This window comes from Stegodyphus dumicola, chromosome X2 (genome assembly GCF_044657685.1).
Source record: "Stegodyphus dumicola isolate Sdum_Otavi_A_Nest chromosome X2, ASM4465768v1".
Classification (NCBI taxonomy): domain Eukaryota; kingdom Metazoa; phylum Arthropoda; class Arachnida; order Araneae; family Eresidae; genus Stegodyphus; species Stegodyphus dumicola.
Genome location: NC_140781.1, coordinates 20,726,827 through 20,748,015, shown reverse-complemented (window position 1 = coordinate 20,748,015; position 21,189 = coordinate 20,726,827). Strand labels below are relative to the sequence as shown.

At 33.6% G+C, this 21,189-nt stretch overlaps 1 protein-coding gene across 5 annotated transcripts in view; it reads left to right on the top strand.

Annotated features, from left to right (window-relative positions):
• Positions 1–21,189, top strand: part of LOC118190773 (SCY1-like protein 2) — a 934,165-nt gene that overhangs the window by 675,234 nt on the left and 237,742 nt on the right. The window contains exon 1 of one of the 5 annotated variants that reach the window (XM_085809946.1): positions 19,596–19,786. The exons of the other annotated variants lie outside the window; for them this stretch is intronic. Coding sequence (XP_085666072.1) covers positions 19,709–19,786 — 78 coding nt within the window. The 5' untranslated portion in view covers positions 19,596–19,708. Of the gene's footprint in view, positions 1–19,595; positions 19,787–21,189 lie in introns of those variants that run through there. 5 annotated transcript variants of the gene reach the window in all.

Genomic DNA, 21,189 nt, shown 5'->3' with positions numbered 1-21,189 from the left:
CTTAACCTGTCACTCGTAGATCACCCATCATTATTTGCGAAAAAATGTTTCAGTATTCTAAGTATATCCAGTGTACATCAGAAACATAAATAGACATAAGCATAGCGACATCTGTAGACTGTATATCGCAAATCTTCATCTGCACACGTGTTGCTTCATTAGTTGCAGCCAAGTTATTAACTCGTTCATGTTAAAATAGTTAAATCCAAGGAAGGCGCATATTTAGGCCAGTTAAGTGATAAATTACCACCGAAATCTGCTTTTCTTATTGAAAGGATATATTGAGAGTTTATAAAGGCTTTCTTGGAAAGAATTCTAAACATGGCATATGTAGCGCCAACTTATAATGGAATTGGTTACCATTGCATGTCATGAATGATGTTATGAGACCTTCGAGACCTTTTGTGCTTAAATCATTAATTACGCAGCTGTGCGTCAGAGTTTGCAATCAAAATACGCTAACGACTGAGATTTCTTTTCAGATTCCTAGAATTTCCTTCATCTCTTTCCTATTCACGTAATAAAATATCCTCAAATCTAAATTACCGTTATTTTTAGTAATAACACAAAGAAGCCACCCCTAAAACCTCAAGATATGAAGGGAAGAAACCTGCGTGTTTTTATTTTTTTACGACATCTTGTCCAACATCCTTAATGCGAGAAAATAATAATAAAGCCTCTTGTTAGTTCCTTATCAAATCATGCAGTACATTGATCATTCCCTTCCTCTCACTCGATAAGGGCAGATCCAGGAAGTATTCTCGTTACAGGAATAGTCATTTAGACTGATTTGCTGTACTTTGCTTAAAAGCTCTCCCAGTCGCTTTGGTGATTGGAAGGCTTAAGTTTTAGAATACAATCGTAATTAGCTAGAAGCTCATTTCCCGCTAAACTGGATGAGAAGAACTAAAATGTGCATAAAACCTGTTAAATCAGCGATTCGTAAACCATAATGAATTTTGAGAATCTATCCTATTCCACTCTGTACGAGTTCTAGATCTCAAAATACTATTTGATAAATTTGTCGTTGAAGCATATAATAATCTTGAATGAGTCATTAAATGACTAAATCTTGAATGAGTCATTAAATGACTAACCTAATTCAAATATTTCAAATAACCATTAAAGTTTGGATATTTTCTGAAAATTAAAATAGACTTAAAAATGTCAGAACGTATTTATCTTTATATGCTTATGTGGCAATTTGCTTTACTCTACTCCGCCGACAGTCCAGCCGGGACACTTGGAGATGGTGCTTATCAGCCTGTTTAGCCTGTTTGCCGATTCTCATTCTCATCTCATTCAATCGCCATCATAAGTCCGGAGGCAGGGAGCAGTCTTTATAGCAAAAAGCAATTAAAGTACAATGTAAGGATTGAAGTCAACCACGTAGCTAAAAGCATTCTGTTTTTGATTGTACAGCTAAGCTGAGGGGATCAGTGCATGTGCTGTGTTTTTGGTTTCAGAGCTGTCTATTTCTCGAAATATGTCTTGTCCTCTAAATACAGTACGTTACAAATATGCACTTGTGCTCATTGTAAAATACATACATGGCAATAACTTATTACACATATACAAAGAAAATAATTCTCAACAAAATATGATACAATTTATTTGATAAGCACTTAAAAATATTGTGCACTTCTACAATACCACAACACTGGTGCACCAAGAAACGTGCATACATATAAAGATACAATATAATTATATTATTAGTACAACACTATGTTGCACTCTTCCAGTAACAATGCACTTTATCTGTTGTACATATATGAATACTATCATTCAAAATTTACAATGGAGATTAAAGTTCGAACAGCACATGAAGAGATATCTAGAGTGCTGATATACCACTGTTCTTAAAGATATGCTTTTTATGCAGTTTCCATTTTCATGGCATTTCTTCTTTTTCTGGCCCACCAGCGGCCGAGCGGTAAAGTCGCTGAACACTGGTAGCTCGGTTTGAGGTTAGAATCCTGCGAACGGGCTGGCTGCATGGGCGTTTTCGTAGTTTTCCCCATGTGCAATGTGTATACGAGCCAGTTTCCCTTAGAAAGGTCCTCCACGAAGGCATCCCTTCCCTTAGGCAGATAGCCCTAGTGTGCTTTGCCGTAATTAAAATAAACCAAACCAAATCTCTTTTTCTTTTCTTCGACGGCGCATCATTTGGTACATTGACGTTGAAGGTTTTGGTTTGCTACTGGCTTTAGCTATGACAGGATGTTGTCTAGTTATTCAGTCGATTGAACATTCCAAGAGTTAATTCAGTGCAGGATATGTCTGGGGGCGTGTGTTTTACAGCAGATATATTTGCCCATACATTTTGTTTTCAGGTGCCAGAATGCGACCGGCAATCCCCGACGCAGTTTTACGTGGCTTGCGCACATTTCAATTATTTATTTGTTTCAAAGATTTCAAGATTTTCTTATGTAAAGTTCGAGTTTACATTCATTACTATTAAAAGCGAACATGAATAAAACACCAATAATGAAATGTCAATGTGATAAAAATTTTATTCAAATATTTGAAGATACAGATTTTGTTCATTTTTTCTTACTTGCCAAAAAACGGATACGCTTAGTTGTGAATTTTTTCACAAAGAATAAGAAAATTAATAGGAAAAGAAACGTATTGAGCATTTACATTCCTTATTTCCAGGGCTACAGAGTGTATTAGAACCCAATCACCATCATGTGTCAAGCTGTAGTAAAAAATATAAAGTTTGTAAACATTTACATTTGTATTTTTATATATACGTCGAAGAAAAATTTAATAAATTAGAGAAAAAGACTAAATTGTTATTATTTATGCTGAAGTTTTATATCTCTTGAAAAGTTTTTAATTCTTTATTTTTAGTTAAATAAATTTAAGCTTTTTAATGATTAATTAATCATGCTTAATTGAACACTAAATAGCTTTCTTTAACTTAAAATAGATCCCGAATAAATGTCAGTGTGAAAATTTAATATTTATGAATCTACTTTAATTACAATCTGTAACCAGCAAATATGTTTTGCAAGACCAAACTCGCAGATAGAAAATAAATATAAATTGGAATTTACTATTCTTTGCGTATTATTTATGTATGCTTTGATAAAAACTTGTAAGCGAAATTTAAAATTTCTTTAGACTAATTTTTATTTTGTTAATATAAAATTTTCATTTTGTAAAAAAAAAATTGAGGCTCGTCAGCTACTTTTGGATTGTGAATTCAGTCCGCATGCAGTTTCGATTATGGACCAATGGTTCAGCGATTCTCAACCGGTGGTACGCTAGAGAAAAAAAACAATGTATTTTTAACTATTAAATTCAAAAATTAAATACCCCAGCATCCTCTTCAAGTTTTTTTCCTAACACTCGTAAATTTATGCGATCTGAGCTTTGTTCAAACTCAATAGCCTCTCACAGACTTTAGCAAAATAATCCGTTTTTATTTTCACAAATATTCATTTAACCATAGGCATACCAAAATTTGTCACAAATGATATTTTTAAAAGTAATACTAGAAATGGATGGTGTACCTAACAGGAAATACAAATAAGATCCTATTAAAAGATAATATTATCTAATTAATTCCTTTAGAGATAATCCATTTATTAGCATGTCTACACTTTATGCCGCCACCATTTCTGGACTCCTGTTGCACTATTTGCAGTTACAATAATTTTACTTCTCTCTAATAGCAGGTATTTTGTCTTCTTTTCTATGCGTTTTTAGAATTTCGCCGTTTTTTTTTTTTTTTTTTTTCAAGTACTCATAATATATGGAATAGGATTAACTAAAGCGAAAATGTGATGATTCACAGGTGATGGATCCAAGACAATCTACTAGAATTATAATACTGAGAATATTGAAAATAAAAGAAAAATTGTCTGTAGAAAATATAATGAAATTTATTTATCATTTGGGTTTACTTGGAACGAAGGTGAAATGGATCCTCACCCTCGATGTGTTGTTTCGCGTTTATCCAATCAAAGTATGAAACCATCCTTTCTTAAAAGACATCTTGAATCTGAGCATGCCAATTTAAAAAATAAATCTGAAAGATATTTTAAGTGGAAGTTATCAGAGTTCAAAAATATTAAACCTGTAATGAAAGGTTCTGTTACTTCCAAGTGAAAAAGCTTTGGATGTACCTAGTAAGCCTAAGAATTGCCGTGATTGGGTAGGCTACACTAACGGAGAAAACCTTATATTACCAACAGCTAAAGGTATCGTGTTAACATTATTCATTGAAAAAGCGGATAATAAACTCAATAATATTCCGTTAGCAAATGATACAGTAAGTCAACGAATTCATGAAATGGCAGTTATTCAAAAACACTTATTCAAAAAATAAAACATAGCGAGTACCTCCCATTGCAGTTCGATAAAGGTACTGATATAACGAAAATTGTTGAATTATTACTTTGCATACGTTTCCGAAGAAGATAAACGAATGGCCGAAGAGTGTTTATTTTGTGAATCTCTTCAAGATAAGAGCAACTTCAAGTGGAATTTTCAAAGTAATTGACAATTTTACATTTGAGAATGATATTCCTTGAAATAAGTGCATTGCCGTATGCAGTGATGAAGCTGGTGCTTTAACAGAAAAACATTCCAGTGGCATTTCTCAAATAAAAAATGCTACACCTGAAACTAAATTTACTCATTGCTCCATTCATCGAGAAGCTTTAATAACCAAAACAATCCCCGAAAACCTGAAAATTGCATGAAGCTGTGAAAATTGCTAATTTTATAATTTTAATAATTGTAATTGTTTATTGCCTAGCTTTAAAATAAGAAATATTTACGATTACATGCCAAGAGATGAGCAGTGACCATGAAACGCTTTTGTTATATTCCGAAATAAGGTGGATATCCAAAGTTTTAAATCGTCTTATTAAGCTTCGGTCATAAATTCAAATTTTCAGTGAATTATCGTTAGCGCGTTTAGCATATTTAGCTGATATTTTTGGAAAGTTAAATGAATTAACTTTAAGATTACAGGGACAAGGTGATAATTCGTTTACCATTAGCGATAAAATAAATACAATGATAAAAATACTCGAGCTAATAATCAAAGAATTGGATAATAACATTCTAAGCTTTTTACCGCTTTTAGAAAGTTTTCTAAGCGAAATTAATTGAAAATAAAAGAAGAATTAGCATCCGTCATTAAAAATGATTATTTTTTATTGATAAATATTTTCAACATTTATTTTACTGAGGATTATGAAGAAGAAAAGTGGATTAGAAATCCATTTTGTTCAAATGTACCTGAAATTTTATCTCATGAAAAAAAAGAATAATTGATAAAAATTTCCTTTGATCGAACTCTACCTGAATATTTCAAAAATAACACACTTGTTAACTTTTGGCTGAACCGAAAAAAGAATGTAAAGGCATTTCAAATAAAGATATTAAATATTTGTTGCCTTTTGGTACAACCTATTTGTGTGAACAAGGATTTTCTTCCATGTTATATTTGAAAAATGAATACAGAACAAAATTAAAAGGGAAGCCTAATTTACTGGTACTTAATTTAATGTTTATAATTTACTGTTACTGTAGCCTAATTTACTAAGTAAAATATGACCAAACATAAATAATTTTATCTTTCTTAAGCAGGCACAAATTTCACACTGAATTTTAGAATAAAAGTAATTACAGCTTAAATTTTGATTATTAAAATCGTAACCAATTTTTAATGTAGTAATTCTTTATGTGTGCGTATTTAATACAAATAGCCACTAGGTTGGGCAACGTACAAAATATATTTTTTTTAATATTTCTGTTGACAAATTGAAAAATTCTAAACGTAGTCGTGGTATCAGTTTTTTAATTTTTGTTTATCTGGTACTTGTTAGTCTAAAGGGTGAGAACCTCTGGTTTAGACAATTGTGATAACTGGAGCCCTTTATATGTATCACAGGTTCGCTTGTTCATTAAGTATTTATTATACCGTATTTACTTCGGAGACTCCTAACTCGAAATAATGATATATATAAATATCTATTGTTTTACGAATTAGGATTCTCCAATATAAATACCTACTGTTCATAAGCAACAGCTCAGTTTCTCAGTTTTATGGTTTCCACATCAAATACCAAATCTACCCTCATTTCATTACTTTAACTATCAATATTAATATAAATATGTTGCCAATTATGTTAAAAAAATTTAATTTAATTATAATGCGTGTAATGCTATACCCTTATTTTTTAATACCCATATTTTAAAATATTGTGTTAAGCGACTTCTGTTTTGCGAAAATCCGGAATTCGATCCTGAATGCTGCTAGGCTAAATTTTACATAGAGTTATTCGATTTAATTGCAATTGTGACTTATCAGGACATGCCTTTTCGTAAGATAAGCATCGGAAGGAAAGATTATTTTGTACATAATCTGGATTGTATCTGCAAAATGGATTTTAATACCTTATGAATAGGCAAATATCACTAAAGAATATAACAAAAGAAGATTCAAGAATAATGCACATTGTATTAACGTGGATAATTAGATGAAATTATTATAAAGGTTTATTAGCATGAAAAGAGAGCAAAGAAATGGTTTATCTTGCCAAGAATCTCTAAAGGAAGCATCGCTAGGGGATAGAACACAAAACTCAATTTCTAAGCGGCATGCATTCATGGAATACCACGATTCTATTCAAAAGTTCTATCGTTGTTTCGAACGCGGCAGAGAGGAGAACTTTACATTAATAAGCAAACAATTGTTGCGGTGTAGTTTGAAGGAAGTTCTAATTATGAGAAAGATTCGAGATTAACTCCGAATCATCGCGGTGGATTTCTGAACAACGAGTACAGATTAAACATCTGCAAAAGCGAAATGAGTGCATTATTTTGGTAAAGAGCATCGAAATTGAGAGATTACAGTTCTCATTTCCTTCCATAATTATTATTCAGCAAAATACGTACCCAGAAAGTTCTTAAAAAGGAAATCTGTAATTTAACCTTCCTTCAAAGAATGAATATTACATAAACTTTCATGCTCATACAAAGTATAGGAATATTTTTATCAATTAAAAACCAAAATATCCTACTTTCGTTTATATTTAGTAATCTCTATAATAATCCGAAATTTATTTTGAAGGCTACCGTACTACAGTAGGTAAACGAAAGAAATCTGCATTTCGTTAAAAAATTTTCAGCTTCATTCCAGTGATATTTGTCTCTATTTTGACTTCATATTTGACTTTATACATACAATGACAGGCTTTTGAATGAATCTCTTGTAGTATGCGGAAACACGTTTTGTGAATTATTCAACTTCTTCTGTAGTGATAGTTATTTAAAATAAAAATTCATTACTGTAATTAGCCCACCAGCGGCCGAGCGGTAAAGTCGCTGAACACTAGTAGTTCGGTCCGAGGTTCGAATCCCGCGAACGGGCTGGCTGCATGGACGTTTTCGTGGTTTTCCCCATGTGTAACGTGTATACGAGCCAGTTCCCCTTATAAAGTCCTCCACGAAGGCATCCCTTCCCTTAGGAAGACAGCCCTCGAGGCTTTGCCATAATCACACACACACATTACTGTAATTACACTTACGCTGTGCAAGTACACTTATAACTATAATGGAAAACGTAAAATTAAGCAAAACGTAACCTTAGAGAGACGTAGTGTTTAATTAAAGTTCTACCGATTTCCGAAATAAACTGAAACTCCTTCTCAAGAGCGAAAGTAAAAATAGTTTTGCGCCTGAAGAGGAAAGCGTGTCAGTTCATCCTCAAAAATTGGTAGAGTTTTGTTTAAATTATAGCCTAATGTAATGTTTTATTTTTTGCCTAATTTTAAAATTAGGCAAAAAATAAAACAAATATATAATAATTAGGCAAAAAAATATATAATAATTAGGCTAATTTTAAAATTAGGCAAAAAATAAAACAAATATATAATAATTAGGCAAAAAAATATATAATAATTAGGCAAAAAATAAAAATAAAATTAGAGATTTAATTATGCTTAAAGCTCTGTAGATTTATTTTTTTAATTCACAAACAGCTGAAAGTATAATTGAAATAACTTAGCTTCCAAAAGAATGCAGAATCACATTAACGCTTTTATCGAACGGGCTTTTTGTTTAGAACAATCCCCTTCATCATCGATCTCCTTATTATCGCATTCCTATTCTTCTTTTTGTTGTGCTAGACATAAATTATGGGATGCAGCCTTCACTACAATGCACGGTTTTTAATTAATCTATTAGGCTTTCCAAAATATTAATTTCACCTTTCTAAAAGGGAGCTGTAATTCAAACTAAGTGATTATCCCTCTTCTTCCTTTTGATTCTTTGTTTTCTTCCCCATCGAATATTTTCTCCATACTTTCCTCAGAGAGAACAAAAGAAATCTGCATTTTCTTATCTAAGTTAAATATACTGGTTAATGCTTCTGACCTTTTCCGGCGCTAAGTTCTCTCCCAACATTGCAATTAATCACAGCTATCATTTTTCAAAGGCCAGTTTATAAAGTGATATACCTAGCATAGAAAACATACGAGTTCTAAAAATCTGATCACCGCTATAGCTTACAAATTAACTGAATCTAATGTAATATTTCCTAGTTATTCTAATACTTTGTTACAAAAGCTACAACTTCCAAATAGCCCACCAGCGCTCGAGCGATAAAATCGCTGAATAATGGTAGTTCGGTCTGGGTTTCGAATCCCGCGAATGGGCTGGCTGCATGAGCGTTTTCGTGGTTTTCCTCATGTGTAACGTGTAGATGAGCCAGATTTCCTTAGAAAATCCTCCACGAAGGCTTTCCTTCCCTTAGGCAGATAGCCATATTTTGCTTTGCTGTAATTTAATAAACCAAATCAAACAACTTGCAGTGTGCTACCCTGTCTACCTGATACAGATACAAATATTATTGTTATAATAATTCCTGGTATATATATATATATATATATATATATATATATATATATAAGTTTATAACATCAATTAAATGCTAAAAATGAATAACAATATGCACTTAAAAGATGAAAATTAACATCGATAAGAAAACAGACATAATGCCATTTAATGGAAAACTGAAGAGTTTGCAGAACATGTGCTTTTGCACATTTTCTGTCCAATCGATGCGATATAATAAAAAAGCTACCTCTTCATGGTTATAAATTTCTCGAAATTAATTGATCTAAACTTCAGCATGGAACTTATTCTACTGCTGCATTCGCTCCTGACCACTCGAACTTTCCAAGTCTCCGTCGAAAATTCTATCTCCAAGGCAACACCCATACATGCTGGTGTACCACAAGGAAGTACGGTCGGACCGATACTCTACTTATTCTATGTTGCGGATTTTCCCAAGCTGCATTGCTCATCATCGTTGCTAGCATGTTATGCAGACGATACAGCCCTGGCTGTAAAATCGGCTAACATTAACCACGCTATCAGGAAACTTCAAGCTGAAATCCCTCAAATCGAGAACTGGTGCCGACAATGGAAAGTGGCGATCAATGCCACTAAATCACAGATTCTGGTAATCAGACGAAAGAAAAGAGTTACTCCAATCACGGAAAAACTACTTCTCTTCAACGAGCCTGTCCCGCTTGTAAAGCAAGCAAAATACTTAAGAGTAGTTTTAAACGACAAACTGGCTTGGACTGACCACGTGAAGTACGTACGGAAAAAGGCGTTATGTGTTATTAGCATGCTTTTTTCAATCAGAGGAAAATTTCCAGACTAGATCTGAATAAGAAAAAACTTATTTGTACTTCAACTATTAGACTCATCCTAACTTACACCTCACCTGCTTGGACTGCGGTTACGAATAAGGACATCGGTAAACTGCAAATTGTACAATCTAAATTTCTCCGTCTGATGATTAATGCACACTATTACGTTGGTAACGACCAGCTACATAAAGACCTGATGTTGGACTTTCTAGAAAAATATCACAAGTTAATTAATGAACGCCTTTTCACGAAAGCCCTTGATTGCGAAACTCTGAGCTTTTTCGGTACCTTCCATTATGAACTGTTATATGAAGATAGACCCTTTGCAGCTCATATGATTGATACAAATTTTCCTACCTAATTTACGAATATTGAAATGCTATCGGGACTTGTATATAGTGTAAATAATTTATCTCATTCGTCTTAATTTTCATATTATATTACTGTTTGTAAAAAATGTTGTATAATATCCTCACCACAAATCAGGAGACGTTATCAACTCACGAAACACGGAGCATCAAATGAAGACTCCTCCAGACCAATGAGTTGAAACTTCAACACCCACGTGGCAAGGGTCACGCCCCTTACCTCACCCTCAGCGCTCCTTCAACCACGGCAGAAGTCATTCAAAAAATGCTATACCCAGGCGTCGAACAACACTACATCAGAGAGCCGGATCACGTCATGCAAGTCCGCATGATAATTCCTGCATATCAGTGGAACTAGGAACTAGGGTTATACATTATAATGCCACCATAATTCGAAAGTGAGTCAGGGTGTAACGAAATTTTAATAAATCTAGTAAGGAGTGTGGACATCTTTGATTGCTTTGTAGATTCACCATTTGTACCTTTGCGTTGAGAAGTACATTACATGATGGGGCAACTAATTTCAGTCCTCCACAAAAGCCCTTCTTAATGTTTGCAAAATTTTAGGAAAAGGATGTCATTTTGCAACTGCCTTTTCTGAAACGCAATAAAAGAATATTTAGGGTTCCTATTCGATCATCCTTTCGTCCTTACTTTGAAAATATTCATCTAGTAACCTAAGTGGATAAAAACTACTATCAATAAAAATAAACTGAGAACTGAATTATCATCTGTAAAGTCTTCTTAAAACTATGATCTAATTGCTGCATCTTCAGGAGCAGTCAGAAGATTATTTAAAATTCCGTGTAGAAGTATCCACCCACCTACCATGATTCTAACCCAGAACAGCAAGTTTACTTTAGTAGGTGTCTCATCAGTGCCCGAGTGGTTAAGACAGCTTAATGGTAATAGTACAATTAGGGTTTAAACCGAGGCAAACTGGTTGCCTTGTATGGGCGGTTTTCGTGAATTTCCTAGTATTTAAAATGAATATCAGACAGCTTCCATTCTATAATAGTCCACAAAAGCATTCCCTTCCCTTTGGCAAATAGTTGTCGTATGCTTTTCTATATTCAGATAATCTAACCTAATTTATAGTTAGTTAAGCAGTATCGCTGTAGTTAGAAAGGTGATTTGGGGGTTCTTGTCCTCTCAGTGAGTAAAAATGCCGAAAACGAAGATTTTGAACTGAATCCTGCTGTATCACAAAAGAGAATATAATCTGTTGTCGTGGTGTCCATGCTAATCTAATCCGTAGCAATTTATTTGAGTTCTTTTCTTAAGAGAAAGGCGTCGACAGTGCTTCAACTTAAAATTTCATTATATTAAGCTCTCATTTGCTGCATCTTTGGTAAAACGTTGAGAGCAAACCCCAGATCAGAAGCAAACAAAAATTCCAGAAACAACTGTTTAGTTTCTTATGAATGCTTCCCGGAGTACATTGAACAGGCACAAATTGCTTAGAAATACTTACCTGTCTTCTTCAATTTGAGAAAGTACTGCTTAACATCTTTCAGCTGCTTTCTGTTTGCGTTTCAACTGCCAATATCTACCAATTCTTTATATAATTTGCTTGAAACACAACTGAGTATAACTTTATTTTTAGTCGCCAAGTTTCTTACACAGCTAGAACAATATTGCTTGAATATTTAAAATTAAAATTATCCACTTGCTTTTCCCTGAAAAAATATTTAAATTCATTTTAAACATTCTGAGTGAAACTTTATTTTGCTTTGTCAATTTAATTTTGGGTCCTGTTGATTTTTAAACTATCAAGTAATTTGAATGGAAACAAAACAGGATGATGTAAAATCTAAACTTTGAACAACCTAAGAACATTTTTAAACGCGTAGATTTCATATAAAGCTGCTCAGATCAACTTCAGCTTTATATGAAATTTTCATCACTTTAAGATTGTATTTTGCTTTATATAGCAAGTCTAAATAGCAAAATGAAGAAACAACTTTTAATTTTCTACTCCCATAATAACATCTGACCGTCTATACTTTAAAGTGAATAAAAGCTGCAAACACTGGTTTGCATCAATAACTGCAGTGAATAGAGTTATAGAAGTATCCTCAGCACCAAGCTGGAAAGGGCACAGAAACAACCACAGAAACACCACCTTCCGGAAATGGATAGAAAGGTTGAACGAATGCGTTCAAATCAGAGAAGAAAGCTTCTGAAAGTTGTAACTGTATTCGTTGCATTATACTTCTTTCCTATTTGAAAGCATTGCATTTAACTTTAGCCTGAGTAACGGGGAAAGTGACATTCTGAACATACATTGTAATAGAAAAGTAATTTCCAAATTGAGCGATAGATTTAAATCAGGATTTGTTGCAAAATATACAGAATGTAACTATGAAAATAAAATTTGTTTCGTTACGTGTCATACTTATTTAGAAGTAACTTATATGTTACTCAAATAGTAATTTTGATCAACAGTCATCAGAGAAAAACATAAAAGTGAACAGTTGTAAAAAAAGAGATCTGATATTTATCTTTAATATAATATTGTTACGTTTTTTTTCCATTTCTGACACCAGTTGTTGCGTTATTTTCTTCGTTCACGTTCGTACGGGGTTTGTGGATTTGGAGTCAATAACGACGACACTTGATGAAGTATCGAAACACACTTTATTTAGCCAATGTTAATCAGTACACCTCTAATAACACTTTTTACAGTCGTCGGAGATCTACTATAAACACGTTGGAACAATCAGTGACACAGCCTTCACACTGTCAGGCAACAACGGTGGTGACAGCTTCCTGCAAAGCAACCGACTCTGCTTGGTCGTTCTCGGAACTCCACGTACTCTCGAGACTCTCCACGCTACAACTCGCGATGCACTCGACGACACACGAGCACAACTCTCGACTCTTCGGGTCAGTCGTTCCCGCAGCTCAACACGCTCTCTCGACGATGCACTAACCTCGATACACTAAGAGACTCCTTCGGTGCACTCGACGACCCACTCGGCACTCGCTACCCGGCTGTCAACTCGATCGACTCCGCCCGGACTGATGAGAGACATACACTCACTGATTGCGAACCAGCAGGGTTTATATAGCTTTTGGCTTGTGTTCGGGAACATTCTGAGCTAAACTAGTAAGAATTCGTTTCAGAAGGTTCTCCAAGCGTCCATGGTATATCGCCAATTTTGTTGCCAAATGGGCGATTTCTCGCTAAATATGGCAACCCTAAAATTGCTTTGCGGGGAAGCCATCTTACCGCGCCTGTACATTTCGTAACAATGTTATTGCATTTCCACATTTTAGAACGTAGTTTCTGTGCATAAGTGTGTGTATGTATGCTTCTTTGAATTCATGAAGTTTGAATACAGGCTTAAACAATTTGAAGAGTTAAGTTAATAACTCGTACAGTTCAATCACTTGTTGCTTGTAGAGAATTAAATCACACACTTCAATTAAAATGATTCTACATATCTAAAGTCACAATAATTCTACATAGTATGCAGAAAACGTTCAGTTGACAGTATGTATTTATTTTATCATTTACTTTCGGGCTCACCAGCGGCCGAGCGGTAAAGTCGCTGAACACTGATAGTTCGGTCCGAGGTTCGAATCCCGCGAACGGGCTGGCTGCATGGGTGTTTTCGTGGTTTTCCCCATGTGTAACGTGTATACGAGCCAGTTTCCCTTAGAAAGTCCTCCACGAAGGCATCCCTCCCCTTAGGCAGATAGCCCTAGTGTGCTTTGCCATAATTAAATACACCAACACCATTTACTTTCGATTTCAGATGTGTGAAACAATTTTCTTTTGAGTCTGTCCTTTTTGAAAAACGGGAAAAAAAGAATTTTGGGTTATTTTAAAGGTGTACTGTCTTCACGGCGCAATCTATAATTTTTTGCCAATTTTTTAATGAACGAAACTATAAATCATATGAATATTATACTCCTAATTTTGTCATTTAAAACAAAACATTTGTAATTTTTATTGTATACAGGTTAAAAATTATTATAGTTTATTTTAAAATACATAATAATAAAGGCGCTAACGGTGAATATACAGCAAATCAGGAGTTCTAGGTTCTGGTTCTTAGATGTGTAAAATTTTTCAACTGTGTAATGCTATTTAATATCGAAATAAAGCACTTAATATGTGGCAATAAATTATCTTTAGATGACATAAATAAATCAATATTCAAGATTAAATGGTTTACAAGAAATGTCATTTTTGAAGTAAGCAGTCATACTATAAGGTAATTTCTCCCACCTTCCTGGCATGCCTTCGTGGTGTGGTGGTCTGCACGCTGGGCGCGTATTCCAGAGGTCCGCAGTTCGATTTCCGGCAAAGGCGTTGCATATTTTTCATCTTGCCTGCTTCCAAAAAAATGTCTAATGTCTCTACAATACTATCGACTATACATGTGAATAGATAGACAGATAATATCGTATATCTAAAAGTTTCTAAAAATTATTTTTTACAAGAGTTAGAAATTTCTGTATTGATCTTTAATATTCTGAAAAAAAAAATGTCAATTCAACACTCCCAAGAGAAATTCGAGCCTGAGACATCATAAAATTTAAATAAAATAAAATAAAATAAAAATTTTTAGGTAAATTGGTACAAAATTAAAGTACCGTGAATTGAAAACTTTTTTTTTTTACAGTGAGATATAAACTAGTTATTTCCAAGCTTTTCTTACTTCTGTGGTATGATTCTTTATTTTATTCTAGAATTTTGGAAAGAAATATGAAACAAGAATTAATTATTTGAAAAACATTATTGATAATTTAAATTCAAAAGTAAAGCCCTACTCCCAACTAGAAAGCCACCAGTCCATAAAATATATTATTTAAACTGATTAATAAAATAGATTATATATCTAATATATTATTAATATTATATAATTATCATAATCATAAAAATTATATAACAATCATATGAAGAGATTATAAATGAAAAGTGTAAATATAAAGTGGATAGGTCATGAGTTTGTGTGTAAAAATGAATTTACAGAATGTTATAACCAAAACTCTAGAATTTCAAGACCACTACTAGAATTAGTTTACTAGTTTAGTCGGTTTGGGCTTCTAATACCAGCGAACGGCTGGTTTCCTGGATGTTTTCGTGGTTTTTCCATGTGTAAAGTGGATGCGAGTCAGTTTCCCTTAAAACCATCCACGGGACAACCCTCCCTTTGACGAATATCATTGTGTGTGACGCCATAATCGAAAAATAAATAAATAAATGGAAATAAAATTCTCCAGGCGAACTACTGCCAGTATTCTCGAGATATTTTCTTCTTAATTCTGTATCTCCTCTCCTTACTCATCTGTAATTTTATTTATTTACATTTACACTAGTGTCTGCATCTGCAGCAAATTTATGTTTTTCACCGTTTGCAAAAATAGCTGCTAGTAATTTTTTGTGCACTTCCTCTTATTTTGTCCAAGCATGGATCTATGTTCTAGAATTTATAGCTTCATCAATCTCATTAGTAATTAAATTATTGTTCGCCGTTTTATTATTCAGATTCGAAAGTGTTATCAACAGCCACAGCGAACAAACCGAAATTTTTTTAAGTTGTCTAGCAAAGGGATAAAAAATTCCCTTTTGGCGTCAAATTACTACATATGTTGCTAAAATTTCTACAGACTATTTTCATTATGGTACCTTATTTCTTCATTCATTTTACTACAAATTATTATTTTTCATTTAATTTATATCATATTTTATACTCTTTTTGACTCGAAAGGGTAATATTGACTTTATTAACAATTTATTCTTTCTATAGAATTAAAATTCACTTCTGAAATTTGTAATTGCTGTATAACTCTGTAAGGTCATTATGGTTTTTAATCTTGGAGAGGTAAAAAATATGCAGTGCCGTCTCCTGGACTCGAACTCCGGACCTCCTGAATGCGCCCGACTGTGGTACCGTTACGCCTCGAAGGCCTGCGGAAAGGACAGAAAAAATATCTTTTAACTCTTATTTTCGAAAGTTCTGCTCTATTTTATTGCACTGCTTGACAGCTGCGAAAAAACAGAGTCATTTTTGTCAAAACTACTGATAACCATTGTTTAAAGAAATGAGACTTGGCTTAGACTTAACAGAGTTCCTAAAGTATCGTTAGTTGGCAAAATAGTAGATATCACCAAATGGCAAAACAAGATAAGGAAAAAAAAAGAGTATTCTTATAATTATCTTCAACAGTTATAAAACATGCTCGTTCCGCTTGAAATAAGGACAGATATGAGTCCATCATTATGGACTCATTCTGACATTCATTACTCTGACATGGCATGTATTACTCATTCTGTCCACTACACTGTTGAGGAGAGCTTGGAAGGCTTTCTTCCATTGATCGTTCAAAGCGAAATTAGTTACTTTAAGTGTCGCGAAGAGTTCTGTCTCGGACTAAGTGCATCTTAGGCTCATTCATAGGATTTAGGTATGAGAAATATTCAGGCCATGGCATGCATTCTATATGTTGCCCTGCTAGTGTATTAGACACACTTCAGTTGATAAGCGGTCGGACATTGTCATCCATGAACAGAAGACCAAGTCGGCTGCACCACTGGCAATATGGACATGATCCATACGAATTTCGTTGTGATACTGCTGTGCCCATGTGGAAGGTGTGAAGAAGAGTTCTGTCATTGCTTAAGATATCCACCCCCACAATTGCTCCTAAAGATCAAACTCCTGGCTATTCTGGGAATAGCAACGAGTTCCTATCACTGCTGGTAGTGGAAAAGGATATTTCTGAAGAAGAGGTGTCTGCGTCTCATTACCTTCGAATCTAACGGAATCTTAATCAAAATCTACTCTAAACTAAGGTTTCTTTTTTCCTAATATTAAACTGTTATCTTGAGTATACATTATTTTAATATTTTGTATCTGTTTGGGAATAATGCTCAGAAACGCACACTGCCTTTTCTTTTCGCTGATAGTCCAAGTACAGTGGGGAAGTAAAATGAAGAGCAATAAACTGAAACTCGGATAAATTTTGCTTTGGCTGTATTTTACCCGCATGGAAAAGGAAAGGAATGGCCAGATTTGGCCAGAGTTTTACCTGCAGCATTTTAAATGAAATATTTTGGATGAGGAAAAATAAAATATATGATATTTAACGTAATATCGGTTTGATGCGAAAACAAGGCAGTAGCAACGAATAATTCAATATGTAAATAAAAAATTTTATTTAGAAATAAGTTACACTGCAATAATTGTAGTAATACAGATTATCGCTGTAAGGGATTAGATAAAGCTTAGAAGTAACTTTTAAGAAGGGATGTGATCACTTGATGCGTCGATGGATACCTTGCGCCGCGTATAATTTAAATGCCATAGTTGATAGGTCTTTTGCAATATTCATTGTCCATTCCTCTGGAAGAAACTTTTCAACTATTTAATAGTTACCAGTGGATGTAGCCATACTGCAAAGTATTTGCCAAGAGCATTGTAATATCATCAAAGTAGTTTAGAGTATGGAAACATCCAAGCAATCCAACTGAATAATATCCGCGCTGAGATGACGAACTTCTCGAAAAATTCGACCTTGTAGCAAGACTATCTCTCTATGCAAAAGTTCACCAGTTACAAAGATATCTCCAGCAATTTGTGTTTCGGAATGTCCATCCATCATGATGCCTTCCCACACGATAACACCTAAACCGTAATATCAATCTCTGTTAATAATACTTGTAAACTGAAGCATTATGCCACCACTGACGTGCAGAATTATTGTCTGCGTTGAATATACTGTCATTAGCGAACAATACCTTGCTGCTTTGCAGTATTCTCTAATCCTTGTGTTTCATGCGCTAACATAAGTAGAAATGCTGATAAACAAGTGTTAAATGAGCAAGGAGTACTAGCTGCTAATTATGCAGTCCTTCTTATGGAAGCTTTTAGCTGCAGTAAGCTGGGCTATCTTACTTCCATTCCTTCAATGCAGCTGGTATAACTTATAAAACTATGAACGAGATAACATTAAATGTAAAGTTTCGTGAGCCTTTCACCATTACTTCTTCGGACTCAGTAATTTTAAAAGCTGTACCAGTCATTATGTATTCATCTGTGCCAATAATTCTGAACGACATCCCTTCCATGTATAATGTTAGGACAACTGAACACATCAACCACTCTCGTCCTAAATTTCTGCTTCACGATCGATGAAGTTAAGATTTTAAATTTAATATGTATCACACAACCCACTCGTCTTCAAATCATAGATTCTATAAATTTCATTAGACTTTGCTTATTAATTTGTCATCTGTTAAAACTGTAAAAATAGTAGTGCTGCTTACGTTTTGCACACTGGTATAGTTTCCTCCTTGTAATTGTTAATCCGTATAATTAAATTGTTAATAACATGTTTTCACTTGTTGATAAATTGATAAATTGATGCACAAAATTAATATTGGATAATTGATAATAAATAAATATTGGAGTTATGGGAGAAAATATATGCACAGGAAATTTAACAATTATTGGTTAAATGTAGCCGTTTTAAATTCATCTCATATTTCTATATCTATTAGCTATGCAATTCAGGAGATTGTTATGAAACCCGCCAATATACATTTAAATTACCTAATTCTATCGTTTTGCCTATGTGTGAAGTTCGTAATCTCTATCTGTGAATTTCTGGTAGACCGGCGTAAAATACTTTCACATACATTACGATATTATTGTTCTGATAACAACTTTGCGAACACTTGTAATAAGATAGTTATTTATAGCTTAATTTGGCTTTTTATCTGATAAAATATCCAATACTTTTTGGAATTCCTCATTTGATTATAGTTACCAGATGGTTTGTTATAATTACGAACCTTATATGTATAGTACTGAACTACAGCTCCTCTTGATAAGTTTTATACCAGTATTTTATGATGAAATGTTATTATACTCAAAATATGTAGTAAATTCAAATTTTATTCAATTATAGACTATTTTCATGCATTCTTGCTCCAGGCAAATTCTCAAACATAGAAAGAATTATCCTTTTCTTGAAGGTAATGTTATAGTTTCGAGAGGTTATTGCAAAGAAAATAATTAGTGTGCTTATTTTATGCTTAAGTAGCATGCTGTACCGTGAAGAACAAAATCTGTCTGCATATAAATAAAAAGTTGTATATTTTTATGCTTCATGTTTTCTCGTGATTCCTTTATCTATACTGATACCTGTCGAGAATTTCTGACAAATGTTGTTTTATGTAAATCTACACTTTATTGTCAGAAGAAATATGTGTCTTTTACTATTGGATTTAGGTTTCTTCCAGTCAAAGATCATGATTTTGAATAAATATTCACACTCCTTTTGCGCTTCGATTCAAAAGTTTCCCAAATTTCATGCGACTGAAAAAACTCTCAAAATAATATATGCGACGGAAACAACAGGTGGTGTACTTTTATATTTCCGAAAGATAGAACCGAAAACAAATGTGGAAATCTGAAGTTCGCTATAGGTATGTCAACGGCACCTAGGTGGCGGCCACGTGTGCGGGCGCAGCAGATTTCGTTGCCAGGCAACCAGTCTCTTCCGGGCCAAGAGGTGCAGCAGCCAAGCAGCAGGTAGATCGTATCCTGCTCTCATCACAAAAACTATGAAGCAGTTCTGCACGAAGAGCGAAAAAGAATCAAGAAGTGCTTGTTGCTGACTCGAAGAGTTCACATGTTGTACGGACACTTCGGCAATTTCCATGTCTTGGATCCAGCGCAAAAACAGAAAGAGCTGTTATGCCGAGCCAGGGTAATGAAATTTCTTCCTTGTCACGCGTAACATATTTGTCATTCCTTTGCTGTTGAGACTATGTTTTTATATTAGTTGCGTTTTCGATAATCAAAGAAATCTCAGGCCGTTAAAATGAAATTTTGTATCAATAGCGCTACTTCCGGAGCCGCAAACGGAAAGCCATTTTAAATAGTACATTCTTAAGAATGAAATAATCATCGTAAGAAGTGATTAAATAACTTCAAGATGAATGTTTTAGAATTTAGTTTTAAAATTTTCCGTTAGGGATTTCGTGTACAATGTTTTCGGCAGTCCGTCATAACCTAATTGAAATTAAACGATATTCCTCATCTAAATTAAATTCTAATTAAACTTAAAATTAGCAACAAAAATTAACGAACTTAAAATTAATAACAATTACTTTAAGTCAATATGTGCAATATGTAAACTCTTATTACTTTAAGATACTTTTTGTTATCGCATTGAGTGTGAAATTATGAGTGCACAGAAATTTGTGCATAGAAAATCATTTTCGGTCACATTTTCTACCATTTTCCCTCTAGATTGAAAGTCTTACCACCGTTGCCATAAAAAGTTCATTCTGCAGGACATGTTGAGATTTTGAACGTTTGGCGCTCTTTCCGAATATGTACGTGGTAACGGATATGTTGTTTTCTCTTCACTTCTAGTAAAAAGGTTTTGAAATAAGGCAACCATAAGTTCAATGTGAAATATTTACAAGAGATTCGGGTAATATATTTATCAAATCTGTTTGCTTGGTAGTGCATGCGGAATATAAATTCATACTTTATATAGATTGAACTAATCATTCTTAGCCAATGTTCTGCCTTTTATGATAGATGCAACAACTAATAAGCAAAACTACTTTTTTATCAATGATGTAGATTTTATTATTAATTTTTATTCCAAACTTTAGCGTAATATACAACAATAACATGTGAAACCATTTTTGTTTAATGTAATATGTAAAACTATTCTTGTTTTTATTTGTAGAACATAATTTATAAAGGAGCTGAAATAAGTAATATAATTTTTTTTGACAAGCATATTTTACTGATTTTTTTTCGCGATTAATATTCCTACATAGTTTTCATGGTACATCAAAACATTCAAAGGGATGAAATTGCAAAATCTTATTCAATCTTAGACGATTTATATGCATCATGTACAATAGTCTTTGCATTTGCAGTTGTAATGTTATTAATGATTACTGTAACAATTTTTCTCAATATTTTAAAATCAAATAGTAATCCGCTCCTTAAAATTTTTGTTGGACTATAAAACGTTTTCATTAAAGATGTTGAGATTGTGGCATGTATTTTCAAAAGGATTTCTCTCCGTTTTCTATAAATTGTTTGCCTAATATATTTGGTACGTTAGTTGATAATACTGAAATACGA